Source organism: Tetrao urogallus, assembly GCF_951394365.1.
Source record: "Tetrao urogallus genome assembly, chromosome: 4".
NCBI lineage: Eukaryota > Metazoa > Chordata > Aves > Galliformes > Phasianidae > Tetrao > Tetrao urogallus.
In genome coordinates this window covers 3,574,451-3,595,412 of record NC_136817.1, presented here as the reverse complement: position 1 = coordinate 3,595,412, position 20,962 = coordinate 3,574,451, and the positions used below count along the sequence as shown (strand labels likewise).

At 35.9% G+C, this 20,962-nt stretch overlaps 1 protein-coding gene across 1 annotated transcript in view; it reads left to right on the top strand.

The window, feature by feature from the left end:
* Positions 1 to 20,962, top strand: part of FSTL5 (follistatin like 5) — a gene marked incomplete at both ends in the record, with an annotated part of 215,004 nt that overhangs the window by 101,383 nt on the left and 92,659 nt on the right. The window contains one exon of the mRNA XM_079534468.1: positions 15,091 to 15,287. Within this exon, the coding sequence (XP_079390594.1) occupies positions 15,091 to 15,287 (197 nt within the window). The remainder of the gene's footprint in view (positions 1 to 15,090; positions 15,288 to 20,962) is intronic.

The following is a 20,962-nucleotide window of genomic DNA, read 5'->3' as shown; positions in this document are numbered from 1 at the left end:
TCTTTCACTCTTCTACCTTAAATGATGTCAATATACTGAATATAGTTGGATCAGTGTTTCTTGCAACTGTAATCTAAGTGGCTAAAAGATTTTGGGTCCTAGAATACACGCAGCAAACTGAAGCTGAGCAGTGCAACAAAGGTCAGAGCTCCAGGGCAGAATTTTTTTTTTTTTTTTTTTTTTTTTTTGCAAAAATGCATAGAAATATGTTGTTCTTGTAATGTCTTTGATCATTGAACATTTCCTGTCCTTGAGTTATGAGGTCTATAGAGCATCTCTGGAATCCTCAGTGGTGCTACTGACTGTGTAGTTACATCTGCTTAAAATTAAGAAGGAAGAAAACAAATCCACCTGGAGTTACCCGTAAGATGATGTATCTTGTAAGAAATGCGGTTCTAAAGTTGCTGAGCCAGAAGTAACTCAAGTTCAATTATAGATAACTGCATGCAGAAATAAAAGTCTCAACTCTGAGAAATGCTTCAATATGTTTAGCATTTAGCAGCTTGTTTAATGTCATCCGTCAGCACTGCAGCTCCTCCCTTGCTATAATGTGTTTAGCACACCACCTTGCAACTCGAATACCAATTGAAAGTCAAGGTCCGAGTTTTAGCCACCAAAGCCATTTCTTGGATTAGTCCAAGCAATGAGAGACCCTCTCTCCTTCATGGTTGTGGTTTCCCATAGCAGCAGAGTGAAACTGCTCTGCACCCTTGAACTCAGCCTTTAAGCCCAAGGTCATTCAGTGCACTGCTATGTGAGGAAAATGAAGAAGAGGACACTAATTGTTAGCCTTGTTAAAGAGAAATCTCATAGTATAATTCACAGAGCAGTCAGATAGCAGAGTAATTTTGTATGGCATAAGCGTTTATTTGTTTTTTTCCTAATGCTTAGAGGTATCTTATCCCTCTGCTAGCTCATTTCAGCTGTATTACTTTCACTTTTCTGCATTACAGATAAAAGCTATAGCTTTTGTACCCTTGTGCCTATTGCTGATCCTTTAGAGAACTGGAGTTAGATTTAGTGCTAAAATCTCTGAAGATGTTTGATTGTTTAATTATTATTATTACTTTGTAATAAATCTAGGAGATAAGCTATTTCTGAAATATCTCAGTCAACTAGGAATGTTGACTTGGTTTCTTCACATCAGAGGGATATGCAGATTACAGTGAGATACCAGCACTGCTGTTGTCAGGGTGTAATTAATTCAGGTTCGTTGAGTCTTCATGATGTTAGAGTCTCACTGAACCTACTGGGAAAAAAAAAAAAAATCAGAGTGGAAAAAAAAAAAACCAACAAAAATATTATGTTGCAGTTGAGAGTAAAATGTTTTTCTCTGGTTCCTATATCTTTACAGCATGCTGCTCTCTAGAGCATTTGATACGATTTTCAGAAAGAAATGGCAGTCCTTAAAGTGATAATCACATCTATTTTTTTGTTACCTTACCTGTTTGTATGTTTTTAATGTCTCTGCAGGCCCACAGTTGAGATTGAAATTATTTTTTTTCCTTCAATAAAATGTCAGCAGTCAACAATCGGTGATTCAATGGTACCATTTTATAGTTTTACAGTTCTAAGTATAGAGGAGTGATTTCTACTCCCTTTTGGCAGAAGTTGAAGTAATATGTCAGATATAGGATACCCATAGCTGAAAGTAATCTCTGAGAGGTAGGAACATCAAGACAATAGATGGCTTTGTTGCTGTTTTTTAATTATTATTTTGTTTTTCCCAGATACCAAGTTTCATACCAGCTTGGGGTGTTTGCCAAAGTAGCTTTCTGTAAATTTATTATTATAATTTTTTTGTGTGTGTTCTCTGACACTGCATTACTTCTGTCTTATCACACTCCTTTGGTAGACTCTTGAATTCTTTCACAACTTGTTTTGGAAAATTGTAATGCTTAGGTGAAAGATCACATTGTGCTCTTCCAAAAATCTGTTTTCATATTGTTTGCCAGTCTTTTGATGATATCTTATATTTCTTCCAAGGGTAGTTGCAAAGTGATTTCTCTTGGTACAAAGTTTTTGTTGTGGGTGATTCACAGTGCCTCCCCTTTTATTTATTTATTTATTTATTTATTGGTAGTTGCACTGTTTAAGAAATCAATAGAAACTGATTAAAATGTTCAGTTGTTCTCTACCAACTGCATTTTAATCAAGCTATGTTCTTCTGTCTTTGTTTGGTGTCCACCTATTGTAGAGTTAACGAAATCATCTACATTTGGCTTTAACTCCTGGAGTTTAACTCTGGAATTATACTTAAGGGATGATTTTGGTGGGCAATAAAGATGATCGAAAGTATGAAACTGCTTCCACGTATCTTCTGTCTGGAGAGACCCTTAGCAGAATGGAGTAATGTTGAAACAAAAATCTTTACTGTCCCTGTGTTTCCTTCTGGGTTCATCGTCTTTACTTTGCTCATGAGGAATTCAAAACAATAGAGCCTGTTAGTAGACAAGAGAGAGGCCAATGCATGAGAGAGGCTGGGCTTGCAGGAAGCAATTTTAAAGTACCCATGCAGGCAGATACAGTTCAAGTCTTGAGTATTTTATGATGTGTTTGGCTTCTTTCCAAATATGCAAAGTACGTTTGCAATTTGTTTGATGTTTAAGGGGCAGTTGAAGTCTTAGGTGGTTGTCTGAAAAAGTGTTTAATTCTTCTTAATGTGTAACTAAGAAGAGCTCCTAGTTTACTGAAGAACTAACTTTCGTTTACAGGAAGACATGGAATTTGCTCCTGTTGAAATTAACATGAGTCACACCTACACAAAATCCTTCAGCCATCTGCCATAAGTCAGTAAATCCTTTTTTAAACGTCCATTAATTCTGATTAAAAAAAAAAAAAATAAATTGAGGAAATCCACCAATCTGTGTTATAGAGGCATTTTGCTCAAGGGGGAAGCACATAAAGAATTATATTGCTCCTCACTGTAGCACTGGGGTTAGGGTGCATGATGATTTAGAACAATTGCAGTCATTTGTGGAATTGTTCAGTGTATGTTGCTGCGAGAATCTCTGCATGTTAATTCGTTAAGTAATTGAGGAACAAAATATTGTGGTACTTCAGCAATTTGGTACTAATACAATAGTGTGAAGTCTCTGTTGCTTTTAACATGATTAATTCTACTGTGGTGAGTACAACTACTTGTATAACAAGACAGAAGCTGCCAAGGATAATTTAGTGTTAGAGAAATGAAATGGACAAGGGCAAGAGATGTGCAAATTATATGATTTGAATTTGACTTCAAGAATGAAATTCTTCAGAAGAGACAAAACTCAAATTTGCTGAGCAACTTTTTTAGCTTTGAGTAATAATAATCCAAATAAATTTGGAAATAACCCTGTTTTTGATGTTGTACGGCAAAATAACTGTAATAGAAACCACATGTCTTTTCAAAGCTGTTATTTAAGCAGTCAGTTACTGTTCGTGACCAAATATTTGGGTCATGACAAAATATTAGTATCCTAATAAATATCAAGAAATGTTTATGTCGCATTATCTAGTGGAGTTCTGCTTACAGTACTGACTTTGTCTGGGAGGTGTGCAAGCATCGTCAGTGTATTGATGTATTGTAATGATGATATACTGAATGACTGACTACAAAATCTTTCAGCTGGCTGTATGATGGTGGTGTGTTGATAAAATTTAAAGAATCAAAAAAAATGCTTAAACATGCTTCTGCTGTGAATGTTAAATTGAATATAGATTTTTGAGAAGAATTGAAGTATTTTTTTTTACTCTTTTGCTTATATATATATGCACCACAAAGTTGGTTAATGCCAAAAGAAGAGCATCGACTCCTAAATTTGACTTTTCACAAGCTGCTTTGTAGCAAAGCAGTGATAATATTTGGCACAGCAAGAATTGTAGTATTTGCATATTTTTAGGAATAGTCCGCATCCTTCATTGTCTTCCCATACTCAGTGAAAACATTTATTGAAGGTAATGTAATTTCTGATTAAGGTCTGTCTTCAACTTTCTTTGCGTTTTTCTCACTGCTCTGGTTGTGTTTCTAGATATTCAGTTTCTATTTATCACAGAGGAAAAAAATGAAAGAACAGATTTGTTAACTTGACTGTGACCTTCACAGCTCTAGAATTACTTGTTCATAGCACACCTGGTACACATGGATTTGTAGCTTGAGTCTTGAAGATTTATTTAAATTGTTCTCAGGAGTTCCTTAGCCCTCTCAGATGTTCATAAACAGGATATAAATTGATATCCATTTGTAGTCAGAATGGATGCTCTCAGAACCTGAAATGGACCAAGGATTGTGGCTTATGAACAAAAGCTCCTGCTTGTGTACTGGAAGAGTTGGACTGAGTTAATGAATGGGTAAGATTCTTTGGCTGCAGCACTGTCAGTACCCATGCTGTGATCGTTGCTATCTGGTCTCCTAGATGAATGTGATTCAATACTATGATCTTTTCCTTCTATGAGTACTCCTTAGTGTGAAAATTCTCACATTAAAACCTTTTCTCAGATACATTTGACACCAGTTACTTTTCTTGAACTTCTTGATGCCCTCTGGCAGTTGTTCAGTATCTGAGACTGAGTTTACCAAGGTGGTTCAGGGAAATCTCTGACAACTGGACTCTCACTCAGACTTGAAAAGCATTGGCTTTATCATCAGGAGTGCAGACCCTGAAAGCAGACTGTAAATTCTTTTCACTCTATCATGTGATAATTTACTTAACAATGGAATTAAGGTCACTGAGGCATCATCCTCTCCTTCGTGACATAATTTCTTCATTACCTGGAATAGTTTTGAGTTGAAGGGGTTTCTCTTTCTGGTGATGTATAGCATATACAAATGAATTTAAGGCTTTCTTCAAGATAATTAAAAATGTTCTGCAAACCTTTAAGATGAAATGTTAATTGAAGAATTGAATGTCTGCCTAGACAAAGAAGTACTTTGACATGAGTGACCTCTATACATCTCTATTCTTGTGGTTTAGGCTATTCTTGACATTAAATGCTCCTTTTGAAAGAAGCTCCTTTACATCCCCATCTCTTGGGAATAAATGTAAGGCACTGTATTTGTTCCAGGTAATAAGTTATTTAGTATGTAGTATAAGTACTTCATAATCAGTTCCCACCTTCAGTATTATGTCACCTTGCATTACTGGCACTTTCTTCAGAAGGACTTGTAATTCTTGCTGGCTTATATTGAATGCTAGATGTCATGCAGTCCAAGTTTTTGGCCATTTGTCTCAGTCGGCTTCTGAGGAATAACAATTTGTACTGAAGCCTCCCACCAATGAGAACAACCTTGAAGGCTTATACAACATTTTAGCTGATTGACAGATGTAACTAGAGGATCACTTTCTCTGAGATGTGTATCTGGGCTTCTGGCTGTTTCTGTTTACTCTGACCCAGCAGTGCACCCTTGCTGAATTAGCTGTGGTTGATAGGCTTAATGAAGATCTAGTAATTCAAAGAAAGGGCTCCCTAATTTTGAGTGTTCAGGGCTTTGCTTGAACTGAAACTTTGAATTGACATGATTCTTTAGAGATTTAAATAAGCAATTTAACAAAAGATGTGTTTTTAACGAAGCATATTCGTATTATGCCCTTCCTGCCCCCAAATCGTTTCCCAGATAGAAAGGGTAGAAATAAAGGAGGGTGGGGGAAAAGAGTTTAATTCTCAAGATAGTTTTGAGTGCATCTTTGTATTGTAGTAGTTAATTTCAAGAAGCAGGAAATCCAGCTTGCTCAGTTGGACAGGAGTCTGATAAACTGATTCAAATTTAGTCTTGCCAAGCAAATTTAAGTCTGCATTCTTTCAAAAGAAAGTTATCTACAGAGTAGTGTGTATTGTTTTTGAATATTTGTCGTTTCTTCCCTAATAATAATGGACAAAATATCTTCAATATTCTTTGTCTGAATTTTGACAGAGCTTGAATAATTGTGTCCCACTTTGACAGAAGCTAGTGATATAATTTAGTATTATTAACTAGACATATTTTATCAAGTGTGTGTAGAATTGCATCTGGAAACACGTAATCAATATGAAATCAATAGAAATAAAACCAGTTTTAATAGGATTGGCTACATTTTCTATTGAAGGTTAAATGTTAAAGAGAAGGCTTAAAGAGAGAAGGAAAGCAAGTCTTAAAAAATATCAGAGGCAGGAGTTTAATAATATCAGGACATGCAGTAACATCTTTGAAACAATACTAGGTCAGCAAGCTTTTTGTGGTTATACAGAGAAAACTGTCTAAAACATTTATTTCTTTCAAGTGAAGCTAGAGTAAAATTTAATGATCTACTCTCCCTAGGTATCTTTTTATGTGACTCTCTGTGAAAGAATGCCATTCTCCAAATTTTATTTAGGGATGGCTCATCAAAATGTACTTGTATGTGTCCCACAACTTTGTGAGACATGCTTAAAGTGAAAAAGAAGCCTAAAATGAGCTGATGTATGCTTATCTTCTCTCTGGGGTTGATATACACAAAGATTAGCATAACTTCGGATACAAGCATGTATAATGCTAAAAGGTCATTAAAAGGACATTGAATCTTTAATGTAAATCCTTTACAGAAGCTATTAAGGATGTATGTTTGTCACAATAATTTGTGTTTGCCTCATCAACCTTATAATATTATTGCAAGGCAAGTCATAATATGAGGAGTCAAAGAATACCAGCAGCCATCATGGCAGCGCTGAATACCCTTCATGTATAGTGAAAGGAAGTATTGTTATAGATCTTCACAATACACAACTATCTTGTCCTATGTGACTTTTCTACCTTTGTCTGTGGACTAGTTAAATGTGAGGAAATTGAAAGCAGAGTAACAAAGTAAATGGTCTGAGCATTTGTCTCAGCTGTCTGCAAGATTTCTCATTTTAATAGAAACCTCTTGGAAATTCTTTCTAACCAACTGATGAGATTAAAACCAATTTTAAAACCTAATAGCATGTTTTTAAGCCTGTACTTCAGTACAGTTGAGAAACAACCTGGAAGTGATGTATGAAGCTGATGAGTTATAGGCTTGTGCTGGTGCCAGGCTGGTGTGTGTAGGTAACGTTCTGGTGTAGATTCAAAGGCGAATTACTTGCTTACTTGTTTGAGTTTCAATTTATAAATCTTGTTTTCATTGTTTTATTGTCAAAGAGTTGTATTTCCTTGTTTCTGAAGAAAGAACAGAGAAATTGGAGAGAAGATTAAAAAAATAAAAACTATCACGTTTAATCTATGGAATGCTATTTATTTCCTTCATAGGCTAGCTAAAATCAAGATGCATCATGTAGGCTTTGTGACCTTGATCCCTTGTAGCTCGGATTTCTCTGAACTGCTGTAGCTTATACTGTAATCAGTATAATACCTCATACCTCAAAGATGAATAGCCTTATAGAATGTGATTTTTTTTGCTGGTTCTAAAAAAAAAAAAAAATTGTACTTTGCTGACAGGATGAGGTCTCAGGACTTGCCTTATCATTCTTGGCCTTTGCTGATTTTAATTGTTTCCAGAATTGGCTAGTGTTCATGGCTTCTTAAGCCATCTCACAGTGGCATATGTGGATGATTTTTGCTTAACAAACTATAACCTCTTCTTCAACAGAGGCTGGAGAAATACTTCCCCATTTTCAAACTTAGAACCTGCTTATTCTTGTAACGAGAGTGATAGTGAGACCAAGTACCATATAAGATAATATAAAATAGAAAGATACTGAGACTGAGGAGAGCTTCTGACCACGTTGCCAGGCTGTTCTTGACTCCTTTTAACTGTTTCTCCACATCACTGCTCTTCCCCTGTTTCCCCTCATCACTGAGGATGAGAAGAAATAGAAATGGAGGCATAAAGCCATCCCTTTTAGCTGCAGTGCTTCTGTAGTTTTTCTTAACTCACTCTCAGGACCTCGCCTTCATAAAAAATCTACGTTTTTGAGAAGTCTTTAGGAAAAGGAAGACTGCGATTTAATATAAACAATTTTATCACTCTCAACTATATATTCTTAAAATAAGCTGTCTGAGAAACAAAAGCAGAGTTCTCTATAGATTTGTGGCTAAGCTTGCATCACATTATTATTTCCCTCCTAGGTTTGGAATGCTTTTATATTTTTTTTTCTCCCAATTTAGACTTTGTATACTTAGGTGTATTCCTCCTGTGGGAGGAAGACTAACTTCAGTGGGTGGGTTAACTCTGGCAGAGGGGAAAATAAAATGCTGCACTGAACTCCTGTCTCAGTCTTCATTTTTAGCAATGTCTGCCTTTGAAACATGCTGTTGGTTGTTGGTTTGGTTTTTTTTCCTCTTGTTTTCTTTAATAACCTAGGAAGAACAAGGAAGACAAATTATCTTGTTAATGTTGCATGTCAAATTTTACTTGTGTAACTGAAGGCTTTTTTTTTTTTTAATCCACGTTTATCCAGGAAATTTGTATTATAAATTGTGTTTTGAGTGTAATGCCCTCCCCTCCTCTCAAACTCTGAACAAATTCATGAGACTGTAAGTGAGACCAGCACTCCTGAAGGGCAGTTCTAAACCTTCAGTGAGGAGAGCAGTGAATAAAGGTAGAAGCTGTTGAGCTCTACTTTTACTTTTTTCTTTTTTTTTAAAGTAAATTTTAAATTGGAAAATACTGTGAAATGCTGTCTGAACCTTGAAGTGTCTTTCAGATAAGCATAGGCAATTTTGGGGTTTAAAATGTGCCTTTATTTGTTAAAGCTACAAATAAGATTCTAACTTTCATACTTCATAGCGACTGTATCATGAAAAAGAACTAAAGGATGAAGGATTAAGACCTTCAAGTTGTTGTTTCTCATGCTATGTTTGAAATTGAACTGAGATCAGATCATATCTGTAGTGACTTCCTCAGCCTGTGTATGGGAGTGCCTGTACCTGTATATATCCAATTCATTTGTGTATAGATATGGTATAACATCTTATTTTGGATTAATTTATCACTTTTGTTCCACGGAATACTGTTTGTAGTTGTGCAGTGAAGAATTTAGGCTAATTAGATTGTTCAGACTTAGTTCAAAATGCGTGTAGAATATTAACAGTAGTCTTGCTGCATGTCTATTTCATTTAAAAAGAAAAGTGATTTATGCTTATATCAGTTCTGAAATAGTTGTAGCAGTATTCTCTAGTAAAATGTAGTTCTTCTGAAAGAGCTGATGTTTTTCCTTCAAATTTTTAATAGCTGTGCTATATAGATACACCTTTGCTCGAGATCATAAAGTATATAAGAATACAGTTGTGTATCAGGAGCTGATAACTTCTTTTGTGCAGGTAGAGATACTCCATGAATATTAATAAGTCTTATACCTCTTTGAAATTAGAGTTATTCTTACTTTGTAGATGGGGGTGCTAAGGCAAAGAGAGGTTAAAATGCCTACTTTACTTGTGAAAGTGGCAAATAACTGGCAACAGAAATCAGATGGTTTAACTTTATATGTTTATTAAATTATAATCTTTCTTTCTCTCTGTATTTGCCCCAAAACTATGAAATGCAGAACCTTGAGATTTGAATTTGATTTTAAGGAGTGATTCCTAACTATTACCCTACTTGAATATCTTTAATATTCTTCTATAGACAATAAGAATAGGGGTGCTATTGTATTGCTGAGTTTTTACAGATAGCCAATTAGTTTCCATATGTATCTTATTCTCTAGCATGTTAAGTTGTCAAATATAATAATTTTTCTGTATTATGGACAAATGTTCAAAACTGTCAAAGATGGCAAAAGCACTCAATCTCTAATTTCCAACTGTTTCCTAGGTAACAAAGATACAGCTGCAAAACTGCTGTGTCAAATGGAGAGAAACTAACAGCCAAACATTTGCACTTTTCTCCTATTTTGGAATTTGAATTAAGTAAATCATAGAACTAGTACTGTTTCAGAAATTACAAGGTATGGAACAGAAGACTGACATTCTGATTCTAATGCATGTGTTTTACTTTCGGGTTTCTGTACATCTAAGATTTTACAGGAGGTGGCAGAAAACTTGTAAAAGAAATCACAGCAGTGGTTTTGTAAAACTTTTCTGCGTACTGGAATCGCTCTTGTCCATGAATGAAACAAACAAAAAAGAGCAACTTACCACTATTGTTTTGTGGGAATTCAAAATTCAATGGCTTATTTGTACAGTAAACCCAGTTCAGAAATGAAGAAGCAAAAAAAAAAGTATCAGAAAACTGAATTAAATTATGAAGTTATGCTCAATAAAGAGATTGCTCTCACATATAGATAGAATTATATGCAACTTAGTCTTTTCAACATTGAATGCTTTAGTGTTATTCAAGACTTCATAAGCTATATAAATAATAAGATGATAAATGATAATTTTTAATTAATGTTGACTGACATAGTCTAACTGATTTATTGGGGAGGAGCTTTAGAAATATATATATTATGGATTTTCCTTCAAAACCATAAACAGAACTAGAACTGTGATACGTTTTGTTTTTCTAAATGTAACAATATAATTACAGATAAATCCCTTAATGTGTCAACAATCTGAAAGTCTGTTGTGGTGAGGTTCATTTTGTATCCCGATGAATCATCCTTTCTGGTTTTGTTATATACCATCTTTGACTTTTGTAATACTGGAAGTAATACAAGTTGCAGAATGTTTCTTTCTCCCTCGCATTAAGCTTAAATTACTTTTCCTCACTTTCAAGGTTGGCATCTTTAATCCCTTTTTTGCCACTTAGTGTGCCTTTCATACAACTATTTTGTGGGTTATGCTGATTACACAAATAGTACAGCTCCTCAAGTTCTTTCCTGTGCTGCTACTCCACCCTAGGAGTGCTCCTCTATACATCAACGGAGCCTCATTCTTCTTAATTGAAACATCTACTGCAATTATATCTTGAGTACTACATTAAAAGGTGGTCATGACAATGAGATAAGAGGATGATTTGTTAAACAACTGTGGTGACAGTGTGTCGCTGTTTCCTTATGATCCCTTTTCCTGTCAGTTACGTCCATTAATCATATTTGACTCGATATTTAGATCTGTGAAGCCTTTGGCACAAAAACCACATTGATTCATGCTTAAAGTGAAAATGTCTTAATGTAATAAACCTGTGTGCACCTGTTAGCATGGCTGCAATTAGCTCAGAGCATAAACTGAAGGTTGAATTGTCACCAGCCTGAAATTTGTTAGAATCTGGAGTAGAAGATGGATGTTAAGATCTAAGCACAACAATTCCATTGTAACAGATTACTTTGACAAACAAAATGAAAAATATGGTAGTAATAGAGAAAATTAATGTAGTGACACTTCAAGGTAGAGTTGCTACACGTTGTTCAGCGTAAGATGGCTGCATTTATTTAAGAATATGTACTGTAAGTAGCAGTGAATACTTTCCTTTTCATTCCTAGTTAGTGTTTGCAAGCAGCAGCTACTTACATGTTTATTTTTATTTAAAATGGCAAGTATGTCACATGTTTTTTACTGCATATATTGCAAGAAGCTTGATAATCTCAAACAATATCATAAGACAGGTACAGGTAAAGTGAGCAACCATCTGGCAGGTGGGGCGTATGCCCTGTTTACCCAGATCTGTTAACTCTCCCAAGATTTTGAAATAGCTACATGCCTGAAGAGCAGAAAACTTACTTGGTCTTTATTCATTATGAGCAATCGCACACACACCAAATAAATAAATCAAAGCTGCTCCAAGATGATATTCATTTTTATTCTTTTTCTGTACAATTTTTGTAAGATACTGTAGACAGTTGACATTGAGTTAAAATACATGATTATTGCTTCCAGAGCTACTCTTATATGCAAACTATGTGATCGCATCCGCAGACCTTGATGCCCTTTTCTGATAAAGTCATCAGAGAATACTGCTTCTGTATTACAGACAAGTGTGTCATGTGGGTCAGACAAACAATTTAGAGAAGCAAAATAATATCTGTTTTACAAGATGTTTTAAAACATTTTTTAAAAGTAATTTTTCAGAAAGGTGATGGCAGTATTTTCATGAGGACTAGTTTTCAAACAAGTTAGGGAAGCACTGAAAGGATCTGAGCTACAATTGATGATGAGCACTATCAGGGCAGAGAAGGTATTTCTGAGTTGATCTGAGTGAAGAGGAACACATCAAGAGCAAATTACAGCTGTTATCTTATAGCCATGATCAAAGCAACCCCGTAAAGAACATTGGTTTTGCCACTGTTGAATTGAAAATAATCATCTACTGAAGGTAGGTTAACAGAGTCATGAAATTGCTTTGTGAACTGTATTTACCTTGTTTGCAGCTGATTGAAAATCATAGAATGGTTTGGGTTGGAAGGGGCCTCTAAGATCATCTAGTGCCAATCCCCTTCTGTAAGCAGGGACATCTCCCTCTAGACCAGGTAGCTCACAGCTCTATCCAGCCTGTAAAACTTTTTCCATCACCATGAAGTCTTCATAGATGCAAGAATCTGTATTCAATTCTTGATCATTCATCTTCTAGTTGGGTTAGGGGAATGAGCATTCTTTTATAATTAATTTTCCTCTTTTTTTTTTTTTCTAACTCAGAGCTTTCATGACTTAATGAGATACTCTAATGTATCTGATTTTATAAGGAAATAAACTGCTCTACTTATGTTCCATATTGCTAAGGCAAAAATCTCTTTGCAAGCTTTAGAATAACAGACTGGGAACTGTCTGATCGAAAACAAATTACTGGGGCTAGGATCTAGACGTAGTAACTAGGTATGACCAGTGTGTTATCTAACAAATAAGCAGGACTTATACTTTGGTGAAAAATGCGAACACTGGTAAGACTGTAACCATGACATGTCACGTCATTTGTGGTGTTTGATTTCTGCTGCTCTGGAGAAAAATACCGAATTTGTCACTCGGAGGATATTACACCCAGAAAAGTTGTCTAGGGGAGACAAAGTGCTGCTTCCTTTCCTGGCTCAGTTATTTGGAGTTCACCCAGATGTATTAGTCTGCTCAAGTGCTGTCTTCCATCCCCATCACCTGGAGCTTGGATCCACTTGGATGACAAACTTTCCTCGCTACACATAGAGCATGACTACAGAATTCTTCTGTTTCCCTACTGAGTTTCCTGCATTATCTCTGAAAAGCATCTACAGTCAGTTCTACAAATTGCATGTCCTCAGTCTCCATGCCTCTGGCAAATGAAGGACAAACATGCGAACACTGTATGTAGATAAGGCTGTTAAAAAGTTTAACAGTAAAAACAGTTTAGTTTTGTTTCCTGCTGTTGCGACATTTGGATTTGTCATGTATTTACTGCCTATTATTAGCTTTTAGAAATAAAAGATAACCTAGAGTGTTTTGAATTCTTAAAAATACTTTTTGTACCTGTACCATTTAACTTCCATCATAGGAGGCCTCTCAGATCTGAATTTCCCTGTAAGGTTACAAGAAGCATGTATGAACTTCATCTCTCTCTACCTTATCAAATGATGGTAGGGGTTCATAGCAATGCAATGATGTTATGTTCACTGAAGTGGTAATCTCCAATTTAAAAGAAGAGTAAATTTTTAGGCAACTTCTGTGAGATAAATATTTGTCCTCCTTTACACTAGTCTTTTCTGAAAAGAATAATTAGAACACAGCTTTCTTTGGTAATCAACACAGCATATTTCTGTCATGTTAGAGATAGCAAATAGTAGCTAAGTGTCATTTTTTTATTTTTATTTTTTTGCAACACGTACATGGTAACTGTATTTTACTGGTCCACATTTACATATCTGATCTTTATGAAGCTTATCTCAATGAAAAACAAAACAAAACAAAAACCCAGAACTCCTAAATAGTTTATCTATTCAATTTAAAATATAAAGCATCTGATATAATAGTATACCAGAAGTAAATTACGTTGTATTTCAAAATAGCAGCTGTAATCACTGACTGTAATCATCGTGTGCAGGACATTTGTTGTTCCACTTCATAGAAAGTAGTTCCACTTCATAGAAAGACTCAATAATGAAAAAATTGAAGTAGATCTTATCCTAGACATCATTTCTTTTCTTCTTGTGAATTCAAATTCTCTTTTTCACCTGTGTTTCATCTGTCCAGTACATGGAAAGCTAAAGCTACTTTATCATAGAATCATATAATCACCAAGGTTGGAAAAGACCTAAGAGATCATCCAGTCCAACCGTTCACCTATTCCCAATAGCTCCCACTAAACCATGTCCCTCAACACAACATCCAGCCTTTCCTTGAACACCCCCAGGCTCGGTGACTCCACCACCTCCCTGGGCAGTCCATTCCAATGCCTGGCCACCCTTTCTGAAAAGTAATACTTCCTCATGTCCAGCCTGAATCTCCCCTGCCGTAGCTTGAAGCCATTCCCTCTGGTCCTATCACTAATGACACGAGAGAAGAGGCCGACCCCCAGCTCACTACAACCTCCCTTCAGGAAGTTATAGAGAGCCATGAGGTCTCCCCTGAGCCTCCTCTTCTCCAGGCTGAACATTCCCAGCTCCTTCAGCCTCTCCTCATATTGCCTGTGTTCCAGACCCCTCACAGCTTTGTTGCCCCTCTTTGAACACGTTCCAGGGCCTCAATATCTTTCTTGCAGTGAGGGGCCCAAAACTGGACACAGTACTCGAGGTGCGGCCTCACTAGTGCTGAATATAGGGGAAATATAGGGGAAATTTATGAATACTCAAGTGCGGTTTCTAATTTGTGAAGTCAAATGTTGTTCTGAAACAATTTCTCTGGAATGTATGGTTTCTTAAAATATTTTCATCTATACCTGCATATATTGCACTGTGACAATATGAAAGTTTACACAAAATATTTTCCTAAAGGTCACATTTTATGAAATCTTCAGATACTCTTCTTCAGAATGACTTGAATGAGAGAAGTACAGGCTTAATGCTGTTCAGACTTTCCTTAGCTTTGATACACAGAAGATTTTATCTATGCAAAGTGTCTAGAACTGTGATTATTTTTGGTTTTTAAATGAAAACCAGATAAGGAAATGACATGGATAAAGATACAGCAGAACAAATTCCTTGCCTCATAAGGCAAACCCTGTTGATGTTGTTACAAAGAGTTAATACTCTCTTCTTTTTATCCTTATTTTTTAATTTACTTCTCCCTCTTCCTATGAAATTAAATTCAAAATAAACTCGTGTTGTGTGTTTCCTTTTCAGGAGATAAATGCAAACCTACTGAATACAGCAAAGTGAAAAATATGTTATTGGATCTTCAAAATCAGAGATATGCTGCTCAATCAAAAGATAGAAATGTTGGTGAGAAAATGGCTTTAAGGAAACTGCTCGTAGATCAGATGTTTCATTATTTTGATTCTGACAGCAATGGACTTGTGGACACAAATGAATTGTCTCAGGTAAGATTTAGATTTGTTTCTATTAGCCCAGAAGCTGTTCAATTGCTATTGTCCAGATGTATGGAATAATATGTCTCAGGATGCTTTCACTTTAGGAAGTATATGTGTATCTCTGAGGTGGAAAACTTCATTCAGGTTTTCTTGGAAAATTTTCATTTTTCAGAAATTGTGATAATTATTGAGAAATTTGAATACAATTACTTTAAATATACATGAGGAGGCGCAGAATGTATTACAGGTTGCTTTGTCCGTTAAATATTCCGTTGTCCACTGTGTACTCTTGAAGTCTAAATGTATTCTTGGAGTTAAAAAACAAACAAAAAAACAAAACATAAAAACCAAAACAGTATTTCAAAGCAATTCAGTAATACTAATTGAGCTTTTACTGTGTTTCTAATCAGCAAGCTTTATTAATTAATTGCAGATTTAGACCAATAATAGTTGCACCAGTAAGCATGACAGCAGTAGCTATCATTTACCTAAGAATGCTAAGTCTCTGATGAATGTTGTCATGGGAAATGTATTTTGATTGACTGGACAGTATCAAAGTTTACTTATGAGAAACTCTGTCAAAAACCATCAAATTTTAAACAGTGAGTACTAGACAGCCACTAAAAAAAATCTTTTCCTGAATGGAGGCTGCATTATAAATCGTAATGGTGTGCTTGGCTCTGATGTATATCTGGGGACAGGGTAGCTCTGTGTTCTCAAGGTTCTGGATGGTGGCAAATTGAACGTGAGTGAGCAGTGTGCCCTGGCAGCCAAAAGACCCAACCTTACTCTGGGCAGCATCAGACCCAGCACTGCCATTCAGATGAGGGATGGGTTGTTCTGCTCCATGCAGCCTCATCTCAAACACTGTGTTCAGTTTTGGGGTACCACAATATAAAGACCACAAATGTAGTAAAGGGTCTAGAGGATGATTTATGAAGGGCAGCTGAGGGTTTGCTCAGCCTGGAGCAGAGGAGCTGAGGAGAGCCCTTATAGTGGGTCCACACAGGGAGTGAAGGGCAGTAGTGAGCTCTGCTTTCTGTGACAGCAACAGGACCCAAGGGAACAGCATGGAGCTGTGTCAGGGAGGATCAGGAGAGGAGTTAAGAAAAGGTTCTTCATCAGAGGGCAGTGGCCATGTTCCCGAGCTACCAGAGTTCAAGTAGTGTTTTGACACTGCTCTAAGAAAGATACAAGGTTTGAATTGGGTGGTTCTGTATGGAGCCTTGTGTTAGACTTGTGGAGATGTGTTTTCAGGATGTTTTTAAAAATCTTTTGGAATTTCTGCTATTAAGTGAATTTGGTGCCTTCATACGTTTTACAAATGGTACTTACTGTACTGCATAAGTACGTACCATACAAAGTTCTCTTAGGTATAGCTGTACGTGTAAGTGTAAGTACACGAGATTTACGTGTAATACTTGTATACAATTGAAACAAAGCATGCTAGAATTTAGTGTGTTGGTTGATAGTACAAATAAACTGAATTTTAGATTCTTTCCTATTTTACCATTTTGAAAGTATCTTTTTTTTCTTGCCATAGCCCCCATATAATTACTGAAAAATAACTTCTTTCACTACTACAAAATCATTATCTATCAATGTACCATGATCTTTTCATTAGAGGAGCAGGACTAAAGTACTACATACATTGCTCCAAAAGTAATGCGTCCTATTTATTTCCTCGGAAACTGCAACATGTACAAAAATCACAATAGCTCCATTTGGTGAAGCAAATTCTCAGCTATAAAATGCTATTTTTTTTAAAGTAGTCTTCATTAGCTATATATTTTCATCAGTGATGAACAAGAGCCTGGGTGCTGTACTCATAAACATCTGTACCAGTAGAGGTGACTTGCTGTCTCCCACCTCTTCATAGTGCTCCTATTGCTGAATGTCAGTGGGTGCCACTTTTTTCTGCATGGAGGAATTCAGTGACCCACCTGTGCATTATATGCACTTTCATGTCAAATACCATTTTGTCAGACTTATGCTCTGCTGCTAACTGTTGCATGGCAACAACATGTAACAGAATATTGGTGGAAAGATTTGACCTCTACTGCAGTACCACCAGCATTGACATATGACATTATGGGCCAACATAATAAAATAGGGAGCAAGTTATTCTCTAAGTAGCCATCATAGCATTGAAGGTCAATAGAAAAAATGTTTTTGCAGAGTTTCCAAATGTTTATGAAGTTACAGAAATTTAATTGCACTATATACACTTCTCTTTTATTTCTTTCTTGCTTTCAAACATGGATTAAAAAAATATCCCAGTGTGGTATTTTCAACCATGCTATATGTTAGTTACAATAATATAAATATTTTTTTCCATATGTGTCTCTTTTGTAGAAATGATTTTTAGTAACAATGGTAAAGCAACACTTTTTTCATATGCATAGAGAAAAAAAAAATATCATCTGTCTTTAACTCTGGTCACAGAGCTTTTTGTTAAAATTCATAGCAGAACATCGAATTATCTGATCCAAAGAATAACAAATAACAAAATGAAATAATTGTTAATTCTTTGTGGTTTGTTATATTTTGATGAGTCATAAAGAATAACACGTTGACCCCGGAACAAGTTCTTTAGTCAGTTTAAATAGAGAAAAAAAAAATAATGGTACACGTTTCACTTGAAGCCTTCTTGACAGCAGAAGCTTCATCTGAGAACCTCTGTCTTCCTTACCTAAGACAAAGTGGGGAACAGTAAATCATCTTGGTTATCCAGAATAGTGTGTAGTCTTGCAGTTAAGCACCAGCTCTCGTATAATCTCAGCACTTGTAAATTTTAGTTTATGAAGTGTTTAGTCTGCATAATTCTGGTGAACGGAACATATGACTCAGATCTAAATAAAGATTCAGAACAAGAAATCAAATTACAAGGACTTGTTGTAGGATCTTTAGTTGAAAACTCTGGTTTTCAGACCATTGGTTGTGCCTGTTGAAAGCTTGACTTGTGTATTCTGCTGAGTTCAACCAACTGAATGCTTTGGTTTTTTTATTACCCAGTGTCAAGTCAAATTAGATTGCTGCTTTCTTCCCCCCCTTACGTATGTAGTAGTGATACGTATTTCTGAAAATCAAAATTGCTGTGAGAAGGAGAAAAGGAACAAGAAGTCCCAGTCTGGAAGTTGACTGATCTGCAGAGTGAGAAAGTTTCCTCGCGCTGAAAAAGTGATGATTAATTTTCTTGGAAAGATAATTATATTTTACCATGTATGTGTGCATTTCTCTCTGTGTGGGGGAGAAAATGTTTGAAAGGTCTTGGTACTGCCCTAAGACTGGATAGGAGTCTTTGCTTCACTCAGAAATATTATCATAAACAGAACAGTTTTTCAGTTTTCCTCACAGTCAAAATTGGGCAGTCTGGATGATCTGTAGGTGATATCAGAGGTCCCTTCCAACCACAGTGATGTTGTGAGTACTACTTTTCTGCACTTAAAGTATAATCATCTTCAAAGATTATTGAAAGTATTTTTTTTCTTTTAGGGGGAAAAAAAGGAAAGATCCTGAAGTTATTTTTTGTTCAAATGAACATTGAACTAAAACTTCATCTTTTAGTGCTCTAAATTTTATCTCCTCTATTTTCATAGAATCATAAAATCATTTGATTTGGAAGGGTAGTTAAAGGCTATCTAGTCCGACTGCCTTGAAATGAACAGGAACACCTACAGTTGCATCAGGTTTCTGAATCCTGTCCAGCCTGCCTTACGTGTCTCCAAGGATGGGGGCATCCACCATCTCTGGCAACCTGTTTCAGTTCCTCATCACTCTCATAACAAAGAAACAAACAAAAACAACTTCTACTCACTCTAAATCTCCCTTTTTTAGTTTAGTTTAGTTGGAAACCATTTTTCCTTGTCTAACAATAATAGATGCTGCTAGAGCCTCTGTCCCTTTGCTTCTTATAAACCTCTCTTTAGATACTGAAAAGTTATCAGGTCTCCCCAGAGCCACCTTTTCTCCAGGCTGAACAGCCCCAGTTCTCTCAGGCTGTCCTTGTGAAGATCATTTTGCTTTGCAATGAGTGCAGATTCTCTGACTTTCTTTGACACATGTCCATCTAGCTTTACTCCCTAATGTAAAATTGAGGGTAATCAGAGTCTTGAAATGAAGGCGCCAATACTACAAATGTATTAAAATATTTTTGGTCTGAAATTATGAAGTTTTTGCCTTAGAATATTGATGGAAGGGAAAACAATTCTACACTTCAGAAAAAGTAACACAGTTATTTTTTAATTAAAAAAAAAATGCTGTTTCAAGTCTGAAAAAGTTTAAAACATATGCTTTAATGTTTAGCACTACACTTCAGTGTTGCAGACTGTTATTTATTTTCTTTCATTCAGACAGTTCTGACATCTGACTGGGGTTTTTTCATGGCTCTGTAATCTATCGTAAAACTAGTTCAGAAACAATTCTTGCTTCGTTACACAGTATAAATGTCAGGCAAGGTAGTCTACAATAAAATTTTGTGAACATTAAATTTTAAATTGTTATTATTTTGTTTGCATTTTAATAATGTTCTTTGAAAGAATTTAAATTAATCTAAAATAAAGTTGCTGACTCTTCTAGTTATCTATGAATATTTGTATTTATCCTGCTGCCAGGATAGTTCCTGCAGAGAGAACTGGGGAAGACAGTACCGGGTAGGACTGAAGCCAGAGGGTTACAATCTGCTACTGGTATTTTTAGCTGGCTCACGCGAGTCTGTGACTAGGAAACTTAAAAATATCGAGACAGACTTTACATCACTTGAGAAATATGCTTGAGGGATCAGGTGTACAGGTAGTGTTCTACTCAATCCTTCCAACAGGAGGCTGGAATCTGGGCAGAAGAACAGATCAGTTGATGGAATAACTACGTGGATGGTGTGCTCAGGGTTTTGTTTTCTATGATCTAGGAACCATTTTTTATAAACTGGGAAGGTTGATGTAGGATGGGACACATCTGACCAGCAGGAGCAAGAATACATTAGGCAGCAAGCTGATGGGGCTCATCATCAGGACTTTAAACTAGATTTGATAAAGGAAGGGGATGTACTGCTAAGGTACTGAGAAGAATGCTGGGAACACCCTCGCTTTAGGAAACAGCAAGGGAAAACAACAGATTTGTCCCAGGGATTCTAGAATTATCATTTTAGAATAGTAAACCTTTTCTCCTTCTCATCAGTGAAATATATTGGCATCCTTACTTATGAATTAATGTCTGTAATTTTGAAGGCTTGGGTACATTTCTTTTGTTTACCAGGTTAACACAAAATGAATGAGATTGCCCAAAATATGTTGAAGATATCGAGGAGAATCTACAGGTCCTAGAATTTAAGGCTCATTTCCCTACTAGATTTTTTTATTTTTTAGAATGTGAGATGTTGTTCTTTTTTCTTGTCCTATAGACTTTTGTCAAGTGGAGCATCTGTACTTTCCCTATGAAAGTATCTACTGAACTGATACTACAGTCAGCTGATAGCATTCCTTTAAAAACAGGGGGGAAAAAAAGAATCAACAGCAACAAAATCATAGAGATTGATTTTTCTTATCTCAGTGTAAAGCATTTCAGTAGGCTTAGTGTAAGGCATTTCAGTAGGTTTAATGTTACTTTTTTGGATCACTTCTAACTTGAAAAATCTAACATCTAGCTTCTGAACATAAAATTTAATATGTGCAAAGGAAATCTGACTG